This window comes from Drosophila suzukii, chromosome 2L, assembly GCF_043229965.1.
Source record: "Drosophila suzukii chromosome 2L, CBGP_Dsuzu_IsoJpt1.0, whole genome shotgun sequence".
NCBI classification, from domain to species: Eukaryota; Metazoa; Arthropoda; class Insecta; order Diptera; family Drosophilidae; genus Drosophila; species Drosophila suzukii.
This window is the reverse complement of record NC_092080.1, coordinates 10,704,626-10,729,663: the sequence shown is the minus strand read 5'-3', so window position 1 is coordinate 10,729,663 and position 25,038 is coordinate 10,704,626. Positions and strand designations below refer to the sequence as shown.

Sequence of the window (25,038 nt, the reverse complement as noted above, 5' to 3'; positions counted from 1 at the left end):
GATGGCTGTGGGTCGTGGGCGGTGGGTGGTGGTTGGGGTGGGTGAGTGGTGCTCCTGTTGAAATGCGCTCGTTAGCTAAAAGATCAAGTGGCACCACACCCACTGTAGGCAACACTCAAGTGCTGTTTGTGTTAGTTTCTTTCTGCTTTATTTTGGTATATTTATAAATATGTTTTTTGTTGAATTGCTTGTTTTGATGGCGATTAAATCAGAAACTTTGCCATTTCACATGCATTTTCTATTTATTCTTAGCCAGGCTTAAAGCGGAAAATACACAGAAATATTATTTTATTGGTTTTACCTAATATAAAGATAGAAATACAAAATTGCAATTTTTTCTTAAATGTTTTATAATTGAGAAATACCTACATTTTAAATAAATAACTAGATGTAAGTGGGTTCATGACTTAATATTTTATTTATTGCTTGGCTTGTTTATGTAAAAAATTTTAAGATAAATGAAAACAATTCAAGCAAGCCGAATATTTTTTTGTACAACCATAAAAATGTAAGTAATTTTCATAGCTTTCAATGTGAAAGGCTGCGAGGTTGAAAATGCTTAGATCCAATTAAACTTTCATTATTAAGCTCGTACTTGAATGACAGATTCATATCTGCCGACTCATGAAACCGACTTAATTTTCTTTAGAGTCAAGGACTGACTAAGCGCAACCAACTTACAACTTGATCTCTAACCTAGAAAAACACACTCTCAAAGGGCGCTGGCTTGAAATATGACTTGTAGGGGCCTCCGTGACTTTGACAACGCATTTACTATACTCCAGCTGCCACCAGGTAACCCTCTGTCTGGATTGGGGAAACAATAACAATAACACCAGCCGAAAGTCTGGAAGAAGAAAGGCCGTAATGTTCTGGGCCGCCATAAAAACGCCACAGAGAAAAACTAGCTGACAACCTAAACGTTTCTTGAAAAACCGAACGCAAAATGCCAGGACATGTCAGGCCGGCTCGTCCTTGCAGCCCCGCATCACACCTGTGCAATCATGCGGAGAGGAGAGCCGTGACAGCAGCTGGGCGCAAACTGGCAGGAGGCACTGTGCCAGTATGACCTCCTGTTGGAGTCGACAGTCGACTGCTGTGGTTGCGGCCATAAAACATCCAGACCAGCCCACCAGCCCGGCTCAGCCCATTCTGGCCAAAAGCGAAATGGCATAAAAACTGACGGCATATCAAAAAATGTATATAACCGAAGGAGCGAAAGAAAAAGCGGATTCTAGGCAAATATAAATGCCAAAAGATGGGCCTGCAAAATGGAAACGCCGCACTCACAGGTGCCAAAAAGTATGCAACAGACGAGCAATGAAAAATCGCACACTAAACGCAAAAAATTGCAAAACCAATGGCCACGTTTCACCATGTTTTCCCCCTTTTTTTTTTAAACAACTCGATTGATCAAATGCGAGGAGGCAATTAAAGAGTTCACTATTTAATGTACTCCAATTTGAAACTGTTCGAATAAAAGCAAATATGTTCAAACGATTTGCTGACCAATCTGTGTTTTATTTTAGAAAATCACCCATTTAGACTATCAAGACTGTGTTAAAAATGAAACTGAAATGTACCAACAATAATAAATAGACTTTAAAATTTTAATGAAAAATGGTAGATTACTTTTTAAGCCAATATGCAGCATACTAGTGCATAGCAATATTATTGCAATATATTATAAGTTTTCCGAATTATGTTTAACATTTTGTGTTTTGACTATTTTACAACATATATTTGAACAACTTTATGAACAATATGTTTAAATCAAAAAAGCAATTTACAGGTTATAGGTTAAATTGAGGTAACATTATTATAACACACCACAATATATATTTAGGTTATTTATTTATGAACTAAGAATGAGTAATTTTGATACAAATCTCCCTTGCAAAAACGTAAACACTTTCCAACAGATCGATTTTTCAATTAAATGTGAGTTGACAGGGCTTTGAAACCGATATTTAATTAGGGAAAGTACCTGGCTACCAATAAACTTGCATTAGCCAACCGCTATTCGACACTCAGAGTGCATTCAAACCCGGAACAAAGTTGCAGCCCCTCTCTTAACCAATGACTAATTGAAAAACTGGCGCCCATCCATGGAAGGCGATCAAAGACCTCCGTTCACCGATTTCCGAATGCCTGCTAATTGAAGGGCGGTGTGGGCGGTATCGCCGGAATGGGCGTGTCCGGGTGCCTATAGCTGGGGTAAACGAAACCAAAACTTACCACAATACCATTAATAGTCCATGTCAAATTAGCAGCCGGTTTCGAGTATTTAATTGAGCAATTGCCGTCGACCAAATCGCCGATGCGATAACGTGCCTGTATCCCGGTAACCACAGTGTGCTCTTCCGGCAGCTCTGCAAAAAGTGGGCCAAAAAGTGGGTCGTTAGCCAAGGAATGGAAATGTAAAATTAGCCCAAAAGGACCAAGTCGGTGGCGGGCTCAAATAGATTTGTTCTAATTAATTTGCCAGCCTCGGCCACCGGTTCGCCCTTCCATTAGGCCATTGCAATTCTTAACGCTGTATAAGGTATATATTTTTTTGATTTTTGGATGCTCTTCTTTTTTTTACTTACCAACCACCTCCATTTCGCCGGACACCATGGCCGTTTGAAAGGTGGGCGCCTCCACGGATATTTCGCATGTAAATTTTCCCGAAATATTCAGCGGCACCGACTGCAGGACTACGTGGCTCTGATTCGAAAGGTTGCGCTGGAGAAAAGGAGAAAGCGAACGGAGAAAGTCAGCAAACGGGCGGGGAAATGAAGAACGTAATAAAAATTAGTTGGTACAAAATTGGCTGGACGCGGTGCATAGAAATTGAATATAGCCAGCTAGGATAGAGAAAAATGAGATGGGGAAAGTATAAAAATTGTTGTCTTCGTTCTTCTGAATAACGACGAAAAGCACAGCAGTTGGCGATGGAAGATTGCCTGATGGAAAGTGACTGCAAATTGAGGGCACAAAGGTGAAGGGTTGATTTTAAAGCTGAAGGGCTCATCTTCATTTGATTAAGGTTTTCTTTGACTCAAAGCAACTTCACTTAGAGGTAGCTGCTTTCTTTTTAATCACAAGTGTAATCCTTGTTGCCATCTTTCTCGTGGGCTCTTAAGCATCTAATAATACGAAAGTAAGAAGCATCGCTTGACCCATCTGAAGTGCTATTTCACAGGCACTTGTCTTGTTTTAAGACAAATATAACTTTTTAAAAAGAAGATGAAAGCAGATACTCCAATGTTAAAGTTTAAATGAAAAGGTTATTTTTAAATTCTGATCAATTCATAATCATTTTTGAATGAGTGGTCGCACATTCTTTCATAAACAAAAAATATATACTGAACAAATTAGAGTGTTAATTCAAAATGAATTTAAACTTTCGTTGAACTAATTTTTGCCATCGGTTTTTGCTAGTCCTTTATACACTTTTACTTTAAACATAAGCCATTGAATTTAAGTCTTGAATTAATACACAATTTGTGTAGTCTGCCCAACGCTTAAGCTTTTCGAATAAAAATGAGTGTTACATTTTGATTACGCCGCTGGCAAAATGTAATCTTCTGAAGGGAAAATGAGGAAACCTCATAAAACAATTCACTTAATAAAAATCAAGTTTAATAAATTGCATTTAATATTGTGCGTAATTTTCAGCATAAATAAATGTGGCATAAAACCAGTGGAGAGGACAAAATTAAATGAGAGTGGTGGGCGGTGAAAAGGTCATTGGCAGTTCCAGAGGATCAATGGCTGAAGTTCGTGCGAGTGTTTAACCCAATTTGTTGCCACTGATACCTAATTGGCCCTTGTGTATTCCGCCGTAATAATTAAAGGTTGCCATTATACCCTTGCTACGGGTCTCTACTTTAAAAGATTAACATAATCATAAGATTAAAAATTTACATTGACTATAAATGCACCAGAAATATTTGATTTTTTTTTAATTTGTGCCATTAAAAATATATAAAGATTATAAATTTTCGATTTTTTTTGCCAGATTACTATAAAAGGAAATTATGTTTACATAATATCCTTTTTTAAGATTTGGAATTTTAATTATATAATTAAAAATAAAGAATTTCTAAAGTGTATATAGAGCTTTATTTAATGCTCGCAGGTGTAATTTTTCCCGTAAGGCCTTATGCAATCTGTATATATTGTTTTTTAATGAGCCGCAAGTCAATCGCAAGAGCGACTAATTGGCCACGCCCAACAACTCTTAACGGATCCGGTTCCGTCTCCGGATGGACTGGCATAATTACAACGGGCAGTGGGGCAAATAAGCCGGCAAATGTCGTTATGAAAACGAATTCTCCCCGGTTTCGGGGTCCTGGCAATCAGCCATTATGGATATAATTTACACGCGACTGCAGTAACATGTGCGCGTTATGGGGACATGGAAATGGTGCTAAGGGAATTAACCATATCCACATCCATATCCATGTCTGGGCACTGCTGTACTTGTACTTACCTCGACATTGAGACCACTTGTCATGGCAAAGACCTTCATAGCCGGATTCTCCTTGGGCGTGTAGCGATAAAACTCACGCTTGCCCTTATACCATTTCACCGAATATAGAGTATCGTTTTCCATATCGTAATTACACGTGAACAGCGCGTTGCTGCCACGTTTCACCGCCTGTGGTATCATTACCGACACATCCTTGAGTGCCACAATAAAATCTGCAAATAAAATGAGTTCGGGGGTAAGTGAAATATGCGTGAATCCAAGGGGGTTCATAAATATATAGTGTTTTTTCAAGTATACGATTAAAGGTATAATTGGCGTTGCTGCTTAAGTCACGGTAGCATAATGACGAATTTTAGAAAGAAAGCAATAAACACTTCATTTGTAATCTTCCCATGCCAGTGATTTCTTATTATACTTTGCCTGGCTTGGCAATGACAACTTTAACCCCATCCATTTAGGGGGAATGGCAAACCAGAAAGGTGAGTGCAAAGCTGACCTTTCCTTAAAAACCTGGGCACTCCGATTGGATGTCATCCCTTCCTTTGATAAGAGAGTGACCAGCTGACCCGACCACTGCTTTCCGTTCGATGTTTCAAATGACAACACAAAATGTTGCAAACAAAGTAGAATCCCATCCAACCACCGATATCTCGATTTGCTTTCTTTTTTCCGTCTTTTTTTCTCGTCCCTATCATTTGGCTACTCTGGTTAAGGGGTGAGTGAAAAATAGGATTACTGAAAAGAATTATGTGTTTTGTTAAACCTTAAGCACAAAACCCTTTTGAAATTAAAATACAGTAAGCTAAAAGTTGTTTATATGATTTGATGTAATTTTTTCGTTAAAATAAAAATAGCTTAGAAATTATCTAAATTTTGTTTGTTCGAATAAACTGTATATATTTAAAAAGAAATTCGAAAAAACCTATCTATTTTCTGAAATAAATGGTTTAAGCCCTGTTAAATAACTATAACTTTTACTTTATAGTTCATGTACAATATGTTCTAATTTTCATTGCCTTTAATTAAAATAACTCTTAACTACATTGTAAATTATTCAAAAATAATCAAGAACCTGTTTGCAACATTAATTAAAAACTTTCTTACAGTGCATGTGGTTTTTGTTGCGCTGCCTCCGCCTTTTTTCCTGTTTCTACCGGTGAACAATGCTTTTGTTTCCCATATTGACCCATATAACGAGCGAGCATTTTGTTGTGCCCTCCGACCCCCAACCCAATCCCCCAGCCATCTGACCTTCCGACCCGCACTTGATGTGGCTGCATTTATCGCAGGGCGCACAAAATTGTCCTTCAGCTGCACATTGTTGTTTAGCACTGACCACCTTCCGATTTCCAGATACACAGAGATACCCAATCCACTCAATCTCCGCCCCCAAAGAACCACAGCAAGAACAACAACTTTCCCAGCCCTTTTATTTTGTTATAAAAAACTTTTACAATCTACGTTTGTTAAGTATTTTAACTGCTTTCCCTGGTTAGAAGTATGTGTGTGTGTTTGGGTCGGGTTCCTACCTTTCCCTTGATATATTCGTGTGGCTGTGCAATATAAACCAATGAAAATTGCAGGGGCAACTCTTCGTATCATTCACTTTCCCTTCCCTTTCCCTTTTCCCCCCGGGGTGGGAGAAAGTTCTGTGTCTGCTCTGGGTGTTTATCTGTCAGTTTATGTTTACAAATGTCCACTTTTAATGGTTCACCATTTAACTGAAGGGACGCCAACAAAAGTTGGGTATCCTGGGATGCTACTGCCTGACATGCTTTATCATGCATATTGTTATGTTCCATTGTGTGCCTTTTTGTACTTCTAGGTTTTCTTTCTTGGGGCTGAATTGTTGGTATGACTTACACAAGCCGTTTGTAATAACTACTCTTCAGCAATCACAAGATGTTTATTTCTGTAAGTATTTATATTTCCTAAAATCGTGAAGCAAATAAAAATGTTGTTAAATAAATTCCCTTGTTAGTATATAATTTTTTGTGGCCATAATTAATCCCCTTGGTTATTATTTTGCAATGGAAAACACTGCATTAATTTGGCCAAATAAATTGCTAAGCCCAGCTGGACTCTCAATAAGTAGTTTTAGTTTAGCTGGCTTACTAAAGCTTATTGCAAAACTGTTTACAAATTTATGATCTGGTGCACATTTTTTTGTGTTGACCGCAATTTCAATGTACATTATTTGCAATAAAACTTTACAGACGAAATGCATTTAATTTGGGCACATTAAGTTATATTAAAAGCTGATCAAAAGTTAAGCAGCAAAACAAAGTGCCAGACAGCCACAGACAAAACAAACAGATGGGAAAGGGAAAGGAGCCGCCGAAATAAGGTCTCCTCTAAGTTGCCTTGTAAGTGCTTCTCACACTTAACTGAAGCCCCCGAAAATGTATTATTCTACATATATACACGATATAGCCAGCAGACTCAAAGCAGACTCCAGACCGAGACGCGACCACAGAACTCGACCAGAAAAAAAGGAAAAGCTCAACGGGAATGCGGGGAAAACGGCAACCGATGACGACGATGGGCATTGTAGCTGACATGGCTGTCAACACTGTAGCCATTGCCGGGAAAGGACCTCGTCCTGCTACATCCATCTCCTCACTTTGCAGTCATTTCAACTTTGGAATTTCAATAAGAGTCTCGGCGAGTGAAAATGCCGCAGGTGGTAGGCACACGGAGACCAGGGTCGATGGGAAAACCAAGTTGCCGGCTGGCATAAAGAAAGGCAAATAAACCAGAAAAGTAAATACATAAATTAAAAGTGTAAAGGCGAAAAATGTTTAATTCGCGAATGGAAGCGTGGGGGTGTGCCCAAATGGAATGGATTGAAAAACTGAGGCGACAAGGTGGTAAGACTTTCACCTTAATAGACCCATGCCGATAAGGTATAAGATATGGTTAAGATATCATCTATGTTCCTGATCAATCCTGCATCTGGTATTAGTTTTTCTTAGCCTTTCTGCAATTCAAAATAATTATTTAACAAAAGATATGGTCTAGGAAAATGGGCTTTAATACAATCTGGTATCGGTTTTTCCTAACTTTTTTGCAACCCAAAATAATTAATAAGGAAATGATATGGTCTGAACGGGCCTTAATATAACACTTATGTTCTTGAACATTCTTGTATTGGGTATCAGTATTTCAAAAGTAATTTCTAATTACGAAATTTAAGGAATCCGATTTGCCGAAGTAAGTACAACATCTCTGCTATTTTCTAAAAATGTCTGTCTTTTCCAATTTCAGCTACTATATCATTTGGCACCCACCACTTGCCAAAGTCAAGTCCCAAAAGTAATGCGTTTTACTTTTCTTTTTAAGCCACATCTAACTGGCCATTTTTCCTGCCAGCTCCAAAATCCTTTCTAGTCCCTACTTTCCCCTTCACTTCTCTCGTTCTCTGTTTTTCCAGGCTTTTGGTTTATTTTTCAAACAATTTTTTATCATCAGCTGTCAATAGTTCAGGCAGCTGACCCACCGAAAGGAGCAACCGAAACGAAAAATAAGCCAGAAAGGGGGGTTTAAAAAAAAGAAATCATTACATAAAAAATGTTTTATGCTCTACTATTGCAACTTTGACCAAGCAGGACGGCAACTGCAGCGAAAAAGGATGAAACTATTTGTTTTTGTTGCGTAACATGCTCCCTGGCTTTGGAAGTAGTCCAAACTTGCACGTATAAATACATTTTTGATGGCGACTTTGTTGCTCTTGTTGTTTGCAGCTTCATTGCCTGCCATAAAAAACTAAAAAATCGCCAAATAGAAATAAACGCATTTTTATATGTATCTGTATTTATGAACCCCATAAATATGTCAAATAAATTACGAAACAGTCAAAATATTGCTCCATGTTTGCGTTGCCAATGTGAATGTGTTTATGTGCGAAGTCATATATGTTTGACTATTGGGCCATCCTTTTTTTTTGTAGCTTTGTAGGTATAAATCTATTTCCATATAGACTAACCTTCAAGCAGGATTAAGATTAAAGCTGTGACACAGAAGTAGTTTTACTTATGCAAGTAAACTCGTTATGAATAATGAAATGTATTTCTATCTTCTTGTTTGTATTCAATATAAAATTATTATGTTATTTACAATATTTTTCTCTTCAGTTCATGCAGTGCGTTTAAATTTAATAATTCTGATCCATTTGTTTTATACAGCTTTCCATCCATTTGAGCACACACAAATGAGCGTTGCTTATTCAGCATTTGTTAATTTAATACTCGAATTCAAAAACACCCAGAACACAAAACCTCTATCTCTAAAATTGTCCGCTAATTTGGGTTTCTCTTTTGTTGGTTTTCTGTTTTCAGTTTTGGTTTTGGGTTGTGTTTTGTTTTTAGAGTGTCATAAAATTTTGCGGCCTGTGACAAAAACAAATGCAAAGAGTGCGAACAAAGCTCGGCCCGCAGACAATTTCATTAGGATAGAAGTTAAAAAAAATTACTCACATTATGAGATACTCAATGGCAGCGTAAAAAGGGGGTTTACCCACCCCCCCAGGGGCAGTAAAAAGCGAGAACCCAATGTAGAGTTTCGCAGTTTTTGGCCTTTACCGAAATGTTTGTCACTGCAATGCACGGTGCTCATATGCGACTGTTTGTGGGTGTGTGTGTGCAAAGGACATTCGGTCCTGTGTGTTTTTTTCAGGGGGGGATTGGCCTGGCGGAGGGTCATTTGGGCGCCCTATGCGCTGGGGCTATTAAATAAACATGCAAATTATTGCGCAATTTTTGATTACGATTTTTCAACACGAGGCAACCATCGTGGGGAACAACAACAATAGCAACTCCCCTTGCATATTTGTATATGTAAATCGAGACACTACCCGATGAAACATCCCCCCCCATGCACCACCCTGAACCACCCTGCACCACAATACGCCCCGTGGTTTTACCCTGCAATCTTTGCATGCATTCAACACTCAACGCCTATTTTGCATACAAATTTTATTATTATTGTATTGAATTGGAGCCGCGACAATGGCGGCAGACTCCCACTTTTGTATGTGTTTTGTTTGGTTTCTCGCCACTCTGGTTTGCCCAATTTTTTTCGCTTTTTTGGGGAATTATGTTAAATGAAAATCTGTGCAATTTTTAGCATGACACTTGTTCGTTGTCATGTTTTTTCGTTATGCATTGTGCCTCACTTCAAATTGAATATATCGAATTGCTAGTGAAAATACAGGTTTAAATATTTACTAAGGATAACGTCACAAGATACAAAAATGAAGAGTAAATGGGGAAATTTTTAAAATATATGCAAATTGTTTTGCTGTGTAAGTTTTTTCTACTTTAAAAAGAAATTAGCTTTTAACACACAATTATTTTGATATATATAATATACAATAATAAGTGTAATAATTCTTTAACTCTCTAAAAAGGGTTTTATTATATACATTTAAGAGCCTTCTACATCATAAAATATAAGCTTACCAATAATTTTGACTTACAAACTTTGTCTTATAATTGGCTCATCTCTCAGCTGTGTAAAAATCAATAATTTATTTCAATGAAAAATTAACCAATAAATATTTTTTTTAAAATTATTCAAAAAAGGGACAGCACAAGGAAAACTGATAGCCCATTGAGTTTATCCTGAGCGATCCTGAGGTTGGTCGGGATTGAGACAAAAGGACGTTGGGCCCGGCATTCACTGGAGTTTTGCATGAGTGTCTGCAGAGCGTAGAGTGTGTATTCGCAGGCAGCCGCCAAAGCGTCGCCAAAAGCATCATCGCACATGGAAACCAACAAAGCCCCGAGTTCGGACCCCGCCCATCAAACAACGCTTCTCCGGTCAAAAAGAACTTTCCGTAAGAACTCGTTTCTATTGATATGCAATGAGATGGTAGGGGGCGGAGATGGCTGAAAATGGGCGGCTTGTCCTTTGAATACTTTCGCAAACGTTTGCTTTTAGTTCTGCGTTGTCCTGATTTTACCCAGAACAAGTTCTTGGAATCCGGAACCATTCTTAAAGATATGCATTTTTCTAGTCACCAGATACGTAATTTGTTTGACGAATTTTCAATATTTAATAATTAAGATAATTAAGATTAAGATATAATCTGCAAATCTCACAAGAACAATATATTGGAAAACTTTCTTATTGTGGTAATCAAAACGTGTATATTTTCTAATACTTTAACGTGTCCATGGAGGTTAGCTCTTCCCGGATGTCCCGCCACCATTGGTTGTCATCTAAAAATGGGACTGTTGATTCTCCCCTTTGGAACTATTTGCGTGTGGGAATTTCGCAGAGGCGGATGACAAGTGTGCGATGTGCCAAATATAAACATAAATGGTTTGCTGGGCTCCCGAGAATCTGTGGCACAATTGCCGAGTGTGAGTGGGATGTGTCAACTACCTGGTCGACAACAGTTGCTGAAAGCCCGCATGCAAAATGCATAGATACAAATATACTTTTTGTTTTTCGCCAGCAATCTTCTATGGTCAGCTGCAACTGCAGTTGATGGATCGATTTGTTTGGTCCTCTGAACCCCCTCGGAATTCCATCGAGACCGATTCGTCTCGTCGATTGTTGCATAAATTAAAATTCGTATTTCTTGTAAATATTTGCTGCGAAAAACGATTTCCTCCATATGTGCATAGAGAGTTTGCATTTCGAGTGCTTTTCCATGAATGCTTCAATGATTCAAAATGTTTGTAAATGTTGTAGTAACATGAGCAAAGTATTTTTGAGAGGCTAGAATAGTATTTAGGTGAGCTGGGGATTGGAGAAGGAAACTTTTCTGGTAAGGAGTTTAAAGTTTTCCTAAAAAAATTAAACCTATGGAATTTGCACCAATTTTAAATAAAGTAAATAATAAAATTCAAATGAATAAATGACATATATTGTGTGTAAGTTGCTCCAATACTTAAAAAAACATTTCAAAAGGCACTCAGAACTCTTTATGAAGAACATGTAAAACGTTGCCAGTTATTCATTCATTTATTTATTTGACTACGCGAAAGCGATATGAATGGGATACCTTAACTCATGTAAAGTTATTAAGAGAAGCAAAAACTGTATATCAAACTCAACATAAAGGTCCTGATTGACTGTCTATCGTTTGCTGGGCCCCTTATCTTTTTGTGTTTATTTTTTTCCGGACGTTAAAGTTTTTGTTCCCTATCAGAGTAATTTCTTTTGCTATCCGAGAGTTTTCGACAATGACGGTAACTATATGCGATATATATACAAAATACGTTTCGGTGGGAGCGTGTGTATATATAGGTGTGTTATTTCGCCAGACATCGGGCCGTCAAACAAACCAATTTTCAGTGCTTTTCCAATAACGTGTCCCATGTACCGCCCCCACCGCCCCCCGATCTGCTGTTAAATGTAAACTGCAAATTGTTGGTTTCCATTTTTTTATCCCCTGACAGGACGATGTGGGGTCGGGGTTTTTCAGGCGAATGGAATCGTTGGGTTTTTGGTAACAGCTGCGCTGTTAAAAATCGAAATGAAGTCTGACTCTTTGGCCAGACTCCGAGCGTTCTTAATTAAGGCATTCTGATAGAGAACTCCATGGCCGACAATGGACAATAAAGGATTTCAACTTTTTGCTGTATCCTGTTCACCTTATTGTTTCCCCCGCCTGTTCCTTTCATTTTTATTTCTTTTCTGGTAATGGACAGTTTTACCATTTGCGTATTGCCTAACCAAAAAAAAAGTATTCTGGGGGAACCTAGGTAAATATCGGGATACCAGAGAGAGCCCCAAAATATCAATTTATCTTTAGTCCAGAGCTCAGGAGAATTGTGCATGCCTTGCATGAGAAGTGGACGTGGCTCCTGGGGCACGTAATGTTGCAATTTCTCAGTGAGGGAAAAACCCAGGGAAAACCAGACCGGAAAACCTGCTGCCGTAGAGTGCCTTGTTTATGCAATGACGACGCATAAGTAGCAAGTTGATTTCGGTCCGGGGAACCTGCAACTCGCTATGGAAAAACTGTCTGAAACAAAATAAATTACAAAACAATGTTGCCGGGCAGCCACGCCCACCCAATGCCAGGTTCCCAAGTTTTCCGTGTGCAGTTTCAGTTGCCGTCTGCCATTTTCCAGCACCTTAGCATCATCGTTGCTACTTGACATGCTGGCATCTTCGGATCTGTGGGCACTATAATCTAAGGAAATTTATGTGAAAGCCAGGCGGGCAGGCAACTGGAAAGGGAAAGTGAATGGGAATTGAAAACCCGAAGGTCTCGCATTCCGAACACTTTGTTTATGCCACTCAAATGGAGCTTTTGGGATTATTGATTGGTCTGGGTTCGGTCTGATTGTTTGACATCGGCAGAAGAAATGGTGAAGACATGGCACATTTGGAATAATGGCAATTGAGGCGAAAATCTTTGAAAAACAATATACTAATCGAATACGATTTTGAAAAGAAAACACATTGCCAAAATTGTTTAAAAATAATGGTAAGCTAATATATTCTTCTGCACCACCTATAATAAATTCCACCGGTGTAGTTATAATATAGTAATATTTGTACAAAATTCTATTTTTTAGTTTGTTCGCCGATTTCTAGAAAATCTTTTTAATATTTAATAACGTTTTTCGCTTTCAGGCTTGTAACAAATCCACTTTCATATTCGATTGTAATACCACAAAAACATTTCTAGGTCATGTCAAGTTTGCCTTCTTCGAAGGATGTTCGAACATTTACAGCAGCAACCACAAAAACTTGAATGTCCTTGTTTTTAGCATTTTAATTGATTATAGCGATTTGATTTATAACAAGCTCGTTCTGTCTCTCATTGATATATGCAAATATTTGCTGATTTATTCGCCAGCTAGCCGAGGTTATTTCTAATTGTGTAAATGTTTTTGGTTTTGTTTGACTTGGATCATCGATTGGCCATATATCATCCGACCCCGGGGCTGAGTTGACAATTTTCGCATTGATCAAAAGGCCAAATCGTAAATTTCAAAGAAGCAGTTCGCAAATGAGCTGTCAAATGCAAAATAGTCCACAATTCTACCTTTTGAAGATGAGGAATTGGGCCGGTCCTGGTTCATATTACCCATACGACCGGTTGCACCACAGAACCACATGTAAGTCGAAATTGGCCACAGAGCCCTCGGTGTGGGGGCTCACTTTCGATTGCGAAGACCTTTTGACACAAGTCCCAGTTATTGTCCCATGTTTGTATCTGGCATTTTCGGACTGGTGTCTGTATTTGGCTTGGGTTTTGCCATTCGGTCTGCTTTTGTATTAATTGCTGTGACATATTTAAGTTGAGGTTTTATTGTTCTCTGTGCCTGGGCATGAGCTTGCCTTCTTTCTTTGTTTGCGTGGCTGAGTATGTGTCTCTGTGCGGTGCCTCGGCCAAATTGATTGAAATTACTACTTAAGTCAAGCTACAAGTCCCCCCAAAGGAAAGCCAACTGGCAAAGGCAGCTCTTGCCATAAGGACAGTCAGAGATGGCACAGTGGGTTAAGCCCAGGATAAGCCAAAGTAAAAGAAATGGTAAAGAAAATTTCAACAACTATATACGTAGCATGCGTGGATCCACGGGGGAATATCTGGGATAGATCCCTCCTCAAGTAAAAAGTATATGTAATCTGTATTTTATTCCAAATTTTTTATTTCTACTCAACAAAGTTTTTTTTATCCCTAAAGAATTCGCGTTTAAAAAAAATTTATTGTAGCTTTTGGAAAAACAAAAGTGGACAAGGTATTATTAAGTAAGTTGTCAAGTTTCGAGAAAACAAGCTTTTAAATTAAGTCTATGGTCTATTAAAAATACATTAACTTTGGCTAATTATTAACTAGTTCCTGACCCACTGTGCGATCCTGGGCGGGGGCTTCGGCTCATAGCTTTAGAGGACAGGCAGAACATTTCATTGAGATCCACAAGGCGAAAGCCAGCTAGGATTTGTAATGAAGATATACAGACACGTTCTGTGAGACAAACACGGACGGGGTAAGGGATACAATCGCACACATGTCCGGCTCAAATCACTTAGTTTCACATTACAAAGCCATCCTGACGAAGGAGGCGAACTCCTTTCTGCTTGTGCGATTTCCCGCCTGATACTCATCGAACATATAAATTAATGAATTCGATGCTTATCAAAAGTGGAGCAACAACACAGCACAATGTCTGTCCTTTCTCCGATTAGTTGGTTTTGGTTAGCTGGGCTTGTTTTATTTGCTGGCCCCCGATTATATTCGAGTGACTGAGATTTGCAGTGTCTTGTCCAACTTAAAGTTAAGACAAGAAGTCGACGTTTTGGTCTCCACACATTTGTCTTGCTCGCATTTATTATGGCACATTCAGTTGATAAAAGACTCTGGCCCCTTCAATCATCCCATTGTTGTTCCGGGGGCTTATCCCTTGGGGTTTCGCCCCCCGACTTCTCATCTATTTTTCCTCGTCGGGGATTTGTAATTTGGTTTTGATAAGGGCAGAATCCCGTGCTTTAACTGATTCGCCTAGCGGTTATCTGTTTTCTGCGAGTGGCGGGCTTTCGAACCGAGTCTTTATTTTGGCATTAGTAACATTGTTAGATGTATCTTATTGGGTTTATTAGTAGAGAACATCTTCGTATCCTAAGTAGCAGATACTCACAGATGTCATTCTCTTTAAGATTATTTCATCGAAAGGCTTTAAGAAGCAGACCTGAATGCATCTGAAGCAATTTAGGTTTTAGAGAACTTTATTATTTCATTGCCGTACATATTTAAATGACTGGCCATTTACCAATCAATTGGACATCTCAAACTGAGGACCCTAGTGAAAGCTGCTACAAAGTAGCCTAATTAGAAGTGAATGGTACTATGCATGCTACCTACATAATGTATCCTCCACCTGCAGCGTTTACCTTGCAAAACTGCCTTTGCAAACCAGAAATGGCAATAACGATGGCTAAGCGAAGTCTGCCAGGCCAATGGCCCATTCATAGTGATTTTAAAATGCAGTTATGCAAGATTCTGATGCAATCGCTTGCAAAATGGAAGTAGAGGAAGACCAGTGTCGACTGGCAACTGGATTGCAGGAATGAGAACTGAAACTGGTCAAGGCATATCCTGAGTCTTGGCAGCTGAATAGAGGCAATAAAGATGGTATGCTCTGAGCTGGGGGAAATCCAAATCGGATTCCCATCAAAATGCAATAAGTGGCCTATGGATTGGTCATATTCGATACCAAATGGGCGCCCTAGAAGAAAAAGGGAAGCAGAAGGTCGAAAACATTGTCGGAATGTATGCCATAGAAGTCTTGGTGAAAAGATAGTTGGATAAACACCGTTTCAAGACGTCTCCATATTTTAATATTTCCAAAATCAATATTCTTTTCTAGACCTACTTAAACATAAATTTAAAAAAAATTCTTGAATGGATAAAACTATTAAAAAATCTTTATTTTATATTTATAAGCACAGATGTTTTCTTTGAATATTTTCCCCTGTGTATCCACATTATTAGTTCCTTGCCCCCAAGAACTTTGTCGCTGATTGATTTTCCGCCCAACCCAAATACAAAACCGAACATTGCCAAGGAAAACTTTCTTCGAACTGCCATAATTTCTTAATCTACATCAACTGTTGACAGTTTTATTAAAAAAATTTTCGCATCTGACATGCCAAATGTGAACAAATGAACAGGAAACGGAAGCTATACGACAAAAGCAACCCAGAGTGGAGCAGTCGCGGACCAAAAATAAAAGAGACCCAAGGAAGAAAACCGAAAACAACTCAAAAGATGTGTAAATTTGTTCGCCCAAGACAGGACGAAGGGCAAGTGCCAAATGTCACTTGGATTTGTGGTGGCTAGCAGCGAAAAGTATCGAAAAGTATCCACAAACCCCAAGGAAAATATCTCGAAGAGAATCCAACAGCCAACATCCGTGGCTGTATGCTGTGTATCGAAAGTAGAAATGAGAAAAGTTTTCGGCTCCACAGACCGATGGCATTTATTTTATATTTGTAGCAACTTTTCCAGGGGGTTGAAATTTAGTTTAGTAATCAAAGCAAGAATTTGTCGAAGGGGCGGCGGCCATCGAAATCGCCCCCCAAAAATTTGTTTGTTTTCGTGCAGAGGCATAAAGAACATCATAAGGGAAGCAGGGAAAAAACAACAACCGAAACTAATGTAATGGAAATTTCGATTCGAAATTATTGAAAATAAATGAAAGCAAATAAATATTCCGTGGGCATTTTATGGCTCAGGGGGCACCGGCAACTCAGGAAGGCGATGGAGCAAGGCGTTGCCTGTTTTCATCATTTTTGTTATCTTGGGAAAATAAAGCTTTTACCGGCCTAAGGTTACTCAGCTGGATTAAACCTTGGTTATATTTCACAAAAAATATTTGGATCTTAAGGTTTGAAACTTGTATTGTATAAAAGGATGAATAATTTCAAAATTAATCCATTGTTTCAGCTATAATTATCAACTAACTAAAACAAACTCATTTTATATTCTTAAAATTCTCTTCGGGAAGTGTATTTTAATTATCGCCTTGGTTTCCGGATCTCGGCTAATTTCTCGTTTCATGTCCTGCTTAATGGCGTGTAAGTGTACAAATTGCCTAGATTAGTGCCTAAATTAAAAGTGAAATTGAAATAAATTAAAAATTTTCATGCACACACACATTTCCCAGCCGAAGAAGCGCCAGACGAGAACGTTTTAAGGGGCCACTTAGACTACTTTTTTCTAATAGGCGTTAAGGAATATTCCTGACGGAATTTATGAGGCTTTCTGGGGAGTCTCAGTCTCCATTGTTTGTTTTTGGTTCAGACTGGTATGAGGCGGCGCAATTAAGAAGAAAGTGGGTAGGGTGAAGTGTTTATTATTTGCTAGCAAAATCAATTAACTTAAAATGGAAAGCATTTTATGAGACTTTCACTTTGCATCAGACAAATGAATGGTTTATTTACACTTCTATTTTACATTGTTGAGACTTTATTCTATTGAAAAATATATTTAGTTCATTAGTCTATCATAGCAAAGACAAAATATTTATTGAAATATTGCCATGGAACTTCATTATTGTTTTATGTAACATTAAACTAAACGGAAAATCATTGTTCTAACTTAGTAAGATTTATAATTTCAAAGAAAACTTGAGATATTCCCAAGTTGGGTGTGGCAATCTCGTTTGCGTTAGAAACACTTAAATATATCAGCAAGTTAAGTGCAAAATTCAACTTCCGGTTCCTGTCGCGATGATAAATGTTTATGTTATGACATGTTTTAAATTTTCAGGTGCATTAGTGTAAAGTGCTTTTTCCTCGCCGAAAAAGATGCCAAGGAATGGTGGTGAAAAATGTCTGTGAATTGTGTGCCAGGCGAGACGAAGAGCTAAAATGCTCTTAACACTTTCAATCTTTTTTTTCCTTCTTTTATTTCTACCATTTTTGCCCTTTCTGTGGCTGGCTCAGACTGTGTGTGTGTGGGTGTGTGTGTGTTAACCACCTGACACCCGATATTAAAATGGAAAGCTCATAGAGTGGAGAAGTTATGTCCATAATGAATTTACACCAACGAGCCGTGAGACTAGAAATTCAGCGTTCTGTTTTGGGAACCATAGAAGCATTTTAATAACTTGGATTTTAAAAACTGTATAAGCTGAAGTCATAAATAAAAAAAGGAATATATATATTTTATTAAAAAAGTTCGTATTTATACTTATGATAGTAGTAAAGTTCTCCAGAAAAATTATACTATATCAAATATTTTAGTAAAATCTATTATAAGGAAGTCAAATAGTGTGCATTATTTTCACTCTCTTCTTGTTCAGCTGCAACTATTATTCTGCCCACCACTGTAGCATCCGAAACCGAATGCGACACTTTTGTCGCCTGTAAGTGTATCCTGCAGGTGTACAATTTATTTTCGAGTATGAGTGCGTGTGTTAAAATTTAGCACAACATTCTTCCAGATGCACCTGCTTTAGTTTCAGTTTCAGCCAGACCGGCACACTCAACTCCTGCCGCCATTTTACGCATTAAGGCTCTTTTGCGATGGCGCAAAATGCAATTTATACATTTCCGTTAAGCAAGCGAAATTCCAACGATATTTTTTCGCCTCTTCTCCGCGGAGTGCCGACATGTTTTTGCTTTTAGCCAGAATGCCACATGGAAGCGACAACAATGCGGTGAATGCTACATCTACCAAACACATCCAACTCGCTCACAAAACAGCTCGTCTATTTCCCCCGAAAGTTGCGATCCCTTGTAGTTTCCTTTTCTTTTTTTTTTTCCAGGGAATTTAAACTAATTAAAATGCTTTCTAAGGGCATCCGGTAAATTCATAAAATAAGCAAGGCACAGCGGCAAATCGGATTGCGTTATTTATGGCAAAATATATATGCGGAGGGTCGCGACTCCTCCTCGTTTGCATTCAGCATCGCCGCACTGGGAAATCAAGGAAAAATATTTAATTTTCCAAATCAATAAACACGCTGATTGCATTGCCTGACAATTGGCATCAGAGTGAGGCAGAGTGGGAGGCAATAAATCTGGGCATGTGTAAGCGATGCTTCGGTATTTATTCGCCGGGTACTCCAATGGCCCATCCACCCAGTTATTGGTGGTCAAAATGGAGGAGCCGAACAACAAGACAAACTGTCAACTTGCATGTTCAGTGTTCAGTGGGTGGTAGTCCTATTTTCCCCCTGCCCCCGGGGGCGACAAGAAATAATTGAATTCCCCAAATGCCAAAGTGGAATTTTAATTTGCGCCCGACACTTCCTAGTTGGCCTCGGGCCCTCAAGAAAGTTCGAAGAATTGTTGCCACTGATTGCTGATCAGTATGCAAAATGTGTGCGTGCCAAAAATCAGCGCAAAAAACGCTGCGTGGCTGGGTGGCGCAAAAAGGGGGGGTCAGCATTGTCACACGTACTTTCATCGCTCTCCTCGAATTGATGTCTTAGAAAATTAGCAAACGCCTTTCCACCCGTGACTTGGCATCCTCAACACCTTTTCTTTCATTTTTCCACTTTCCATTCCGCTTTTTCACAAGCACTCTTTTTTCGAGGCCTGATTGAATGCAATGCATTTTTTATTACCAAACGGGTTGGTGTATTGGTTTCTGTTAATTTAAATAAATTTGTAGTAGTAAAAAGTGATAGAAGTTGAATGAATCTTATCTTATTTAACCAGTCACAGTGTGGTGTTATTTTAATATTAATTGTTTGTATCCCCTTTGGTAATTATACGAGAATCAATAAGGTATTACCAGATTAAAGGTACATTTTTTCCAGTACTTGGCTTTATAGCAAGCACCCTCATAGTTATAACATTAAAGGCTTTTACAAACATAATTATGAAACCCATTTTTGAGAGTGTGTGCTGGCCGAAACTGGCCACCATTTTGGCTGAAAATAGAGCTTCCGCTTTATAACATATATCCTTCTCTCTTCGTCGACAGTATCGTGGCATTTATAAACGCATACATATGCATGAGATCATAAAGATTGCGACAGTGAGTGTGCGTGTGTGAGCTTTGTGAGTGCAATGCATTTGTCATAAATGTAAAAAAAACCGAAAGGAACTCTATAATGGCATACATGTGTGCTTGTCGCTCTCGCTCACTCCATCCTGTCGTCTCGCTCCCACACTCCACCCCTCTCACTTCCTCCCACTGTGGAAGCCTCTCGTCAACGGCATAATGAATGCATCCGGCATGCATTGAAAACTTGACTCATATTTCATACCCAAAAAAAAAAAAAAAATAACATGACAAAAAAACAGAAGAATACAAATTCTACGGGTACATTGACCATCTTGTTGGGGCTTTATTGTTGTTGCTCGCCCACAAATTTGTTGCACTTGCATGTGTGTGTGTGTGTGTCGTATATGTGAGATTTTATGCCAGTTTTTCACATCATATTTGATCATATTTCATAATCTTTTATGCCACACCGTCCCCAGTCGTACAAATAAATACGTATTAAATTGCATTTTAAGGCAATTTTATAAATATATATTTTTCCTTTTTCGCATTGTGCAAATTAAATGCAATTTTTTTTGCACAACACACTTTTAAGTGCAGCTCAGCCGGCTATAACGTGCGTAGGCCACTTTGAAGTTGATACACATTATGGGATTACAAAACAGATCCGGCATATTAATTTTCAATTGCGATGTACAATTTGGATGGATGCCATTGTGATGTGAAAGCGTATTTAATTTGCACGAATGTAATGCACAATGCAAACGAGATGTATTTCCATTCCATTGTTTCGCCAATTTGAGCTGTTGGTCAATTGATTTATATTTTTGCCGGTTCAATCGGCACTTTTAAAAAAGAGAAAAATAAAATTAATGGGTAATCAAATTACCACAGTATTTTATTATGACGTAAATAAATATTTGGTACGTTGGTATGCACATACTTAAGAGTGTAAATCTCGTTAAATTTTACATAATTTGTAATCCATTTGTAATATCAAATTATTTCTTTTTTTGTTCAAAGCATGAGATAGGTTCTCTTTTAAAGTAGTTCTCGTAGTAGAAACCAGAGTAAACTAATATAGTAAAAACAATGAAGTAAAGGACCCTTTTGTAGTGCCATTATTTTGTAGAACTAAAACACAAAACCTTAGCAAAAAAACACCCCCATTGGCATTTAAAATCCCTTATTAAATTAAATTACATATTTTTATCCAAAACATATAATAGAATTTATTAAAGTTTTACACATTCAGTAGAAACCAGAGTAAATACATAAGTAAAATCAAAGTAATAATGGACCCTTTTGTAATGCCATTATTTTGTAGAACTAAAACACACATCTTTGCCACAAAAACACAGCGTTAGAATTTATAATCCATTTATATTATCAAACTAAATTAGTTTTAAACAGTTGACTCGATCTTTTTAAAAATTCAGTAGAAACCAGTGTATATTAGGGTAGTAAAAACGAAGTAATAAAGGACCCTTTTGTAATTCCATAATTTGGTCTAAGTAAAACAGGATGCCCTGGCATAGATACACCGCATTAGCCATCAGATTACGAAAATATTTTTACCCCCTGCTGCTCGACGGACTGACAAACTGGCTGACATCAACCGCACTCTTCACGCAGTTGCAGGAAGCTGACAAAAGGCACGTCAGTCGCCTGCCTGCATTGCAGCCGAGCTGGAATGTCAGGTCGGTAAACGGCAAATGTCTGCTAGACAAAGACGACTCAGCTGCAGAACCCCTCAAACTTTCGCCCTACACATCAGCCTGCCTTTCTTCCAGCTTCCAGAGCCTTAATTCCTGCATCCACCTGCTGTCTTGCCGAAATGGCAAAAACAAAAAATCCAAAGTGCAAGTTCATGTGATATGCAAAGTGGAGTGTGTGAGAGAGTCTCTGTGCGGGCTTATATGCAAGTGTGGTGCACTCATGGAAAATACTGAAACGTATGACCAAAAAAATATACCAATCATATCTATAGTTTCACCTTTTTAGATATTCTCCTTGTTCTACCAAACCCTATCCTATTAAGTTGTGCTATTATTCCACTAAGTAATCATTATCAGATACTAGATAGAGGCAGTATTTTCTCCGAGTGCAGCTGAGATGCTAAACAGAAGGCCTGCCAGCGAATGGCTGATAAAGCTCAGGCACACCAGGGCGTATGTGTGATATGCGGTCTAGGATCATGATGATGACGATAATGATGATGTCGCTGAAGAATGCCAACTGACTTTTGTGCATTCTGGAAAATTGAAAACGTATCTACAGACCAGTCGCTGCCGCTGTTTCCTTTCCATTGTGATTGAAACTGCCCGCAGAGGAGAAACTTTTTCTAGCCAAACCTATATTGGGGGATATAGCCAATTTTGGCCATTGTTCTCAGAGGAGGGCCCCTCAACATGTTGCATGTTTTCCTCATGTGCTAGGCCAAACTTGAATGGAATAGTTTCCCTTTTTTTTTTTGGACCTCTGTGGGTCGATGAGTCTCCCACTTAATCCCCACATACGACGATGCAGTGCATTGTTTATTGTTTGGCCCTCAAAAGGATGGTCACGGTAGGCACTTTCCCTACCACAGCTTCTTTTGTGTGCGTTTAGCATAAATTAGAAAGTATCGATCGATCTGTGGCGAAATTGAAAAGGCAACTTTGCCGCAATCGAAAAAAGTTTCAAATCAATAACCCTGGCCAGGCAATGTTTTTCGGCTAAGCTGCTGGCCAACTGAAATTGTAATTTCGAAGAGTACTGGGGTGGGATTGTGGAAAATGAGTCGAAAATAAATAAAACTTATGCCCTAACCACGCATTCGGTAATTGCAAGAAAATCTCATTTAATCCCAACAAATGCGACTTCATCACGCAAAAAATTATGAAATATATATTCCCCGTCTCTGAACAGCAATTGCTTTCGCCCCCTATATATATATCTCTATTTATATATCCTTTCCCGCTGCTATCGGCCCTAAGTTGCCTTTTTGTTTTGCTTGTTTACACATTGTCCCGCTCGCGCCTTTTGGCCAGACTAAAAAAAAAGGGAAGAAAATAAATATAGCCAGCAAAAATGGCAGTCAGAAGCATTGGTTGGATATTTAGTATCGTAGTTTCTTTTGCAATATCATCATTTTGGTCTTGTTGCGGTTGGATGGCAGCACTTGAGGGGAAAAGAAAAGCTCAATGAGTTGAATCCGTTGAGTACCGAAATTGGGGTGGCTTAAGGAATTGGTTGCTTGGTAACCATGTTTTTTTCTCAATACTCGAAAGCCGATTAAAATTCTTTCAGAAATCGTGCTATGCTTATTAAAAAAATTTAAAAAAAATATTTATTAGTAAATTTAATTATTTTGCCCGTGTTTTCAATGTATAGTTATTAAAAAAAAAGCTGTTATTAATAAAATGCACTAAAAATTGTTCATAAGTAAATATTTTTGAAAACACAAAAGCATAACTTATCAGTTAAATGTAATTATTTCATATTTCAATTCTTTATGGATATAAAAATACCATTTTCTTTCTTTGGAAAACTATAAGCCACCCTCGAATTGTTTAACTGCTTCCTGGGCTCTTCTTTTTCTGGCCATCGTTTCATGCAGATGAATGCGCGTATTTATGGAAAACGTTGTTGTCATCGCAGATTTGTTGTTTTTATTGCCATTTGCTGAATGTGTTTTCCGCCCCGCATTGGGCTGATGAGAAATAATGTTTGCGGAAAAATAAGATTTGTTTATTTTACGAACGATTGATTTCGTCTTCCGCTGTCCTTGTCGCTCCATTTAGCCTGCTTTCCCCGACCCCACCCACTTTTCCGCTTTTCCACTTTCCCGCTTTTCACCCCCCACCCACTTCGGCCACTTGTCCTCGCTTCATTTTGCGCGGCTTAAAAATTAATTATCGCCAAAGTCGGGGACTCATCTAGGACTCTCGGCTGTCACCCTCGACGACTGTCATTTATATTTGGCAGGCTTTGCCCAACTTTTTGAAATATCTCATCAAAGTTTTTGTCGTCCTGCGACTTTGTGTCACTTGACTTAGCTGTGATTTGGACTCGCTCGGTTTATAATTCACTTACCAGGCACAAGGACGAGTATGAGCACCAAGGATATCCAGCAAACGCAGCCACGCCCACTGAAGGATCCATACCCCTGGAATCCACAGTCCTTCTTCGCCCTCCACTTGTTGGCCATTTGCATGTGATGGGTCGGAATAGTCGTTGTCGGCATTGAAATAGATATTTTAACTATTTTCTATCTGTAGAGGATGTGCTCTTCTTTTTTGCTATTTCTTTCTCGATATTCCTTCGCTTCCGTTAGGGCCTTTTATATACATATATATTGGCCAATAAATGTCAATTGAATTTGACCTATTTCTGAGTTTTGTGAGGAGAATGCCCAGCTGCAATTGTAAGGAAGTTTAAGTTTAAGATTAGAATGGATTTATTGGCAATAAAATTAAAATGTGGAAAATCCATTTTTATAGGAATTTGAAAAATTCGTTTTCAATCTTTGCATATATTATATTAATGTAACTTCAAACTTTTTATTATATCTGATATAAATAATAATGGTCGTTTCTAATATAAATATTAAATTGAAAATATACCCGTTTAGGGTAACATATTAATAATTAATAACAGCAATTTGAATCCCAAAACAAAAACATGGCTAAACATCATTGCTTTTTGATTGCCCATTAAATAATCCAGCAAAATTCTGTTAAATAATTCATTAAGCGTTGCGTTTCAAACCATTTCTATTTGATGGTATTCAGCGGCACGTATATGCCCCAACGCTCTCGGCAAATACAGTGATTAATGCAATTAACTGCAGTACTTTAATTAAAAATCGCCTCAAACAGAGTTGCAGAACAAACACACACTCTGAAATCGATTTCATTTTAACACTAATCCGTGCGTGTGTTGCACTGGGCAAATGAAAAAATAATAGCACGAAGAACCGGGGCAAAAACTTAATCCACAGAAAAAATATAAAGAAAGGAAATGAGGGAAATGGTGTCCAGATGGAATCGTTAAATAGCTTCAATCGCAGTGTAAAAAATGCAGGATATAGTTGGAGATATTATATTGGACTGAACTTTTTTTTCAACACACAGATACAAATATGTTG

At 38.3% G+C, this 25,038-nt stretch overlaps 1 protein-coding gene across 1 annotated transcript in view; it reads right to left on the bottom strand.

Annotated features, from left to right (window-relative positions):
* The window catches only part of beat-Ic (beaten path Ic), a 29,073-nt gene extending 4,766 nt beyond the window's left edge, over positions 1-24,307 (bottom strand). Inside the window, exons 1-4 of the mRNA XM_070995672.1 lie at positions 23,985-24,307; positions 4,481-4,692; positions 2,592-2,727; positions 2,239-2,372 (exon numbers count right to left, since the gene is read on the bottom strand). Of these exons, the coding sequence (XP_070851773.1) occupies positions 2,239-2,372; positions 2,592-2,727; positions 4,481-4,692; positions 23,985-24,135 (633 nt within the window). The 5' untranslated portion in view covers positions 24,136-24,307. The remainder of the gene's footprint in view (positions 1-2,238; positions 2,373-2,591; positions 2,728-4,480; positions 4,693-23,984) is intronic.
* Between the last annotated feature and the right edge of the window lie 731 nt (positions 24,308-25,038).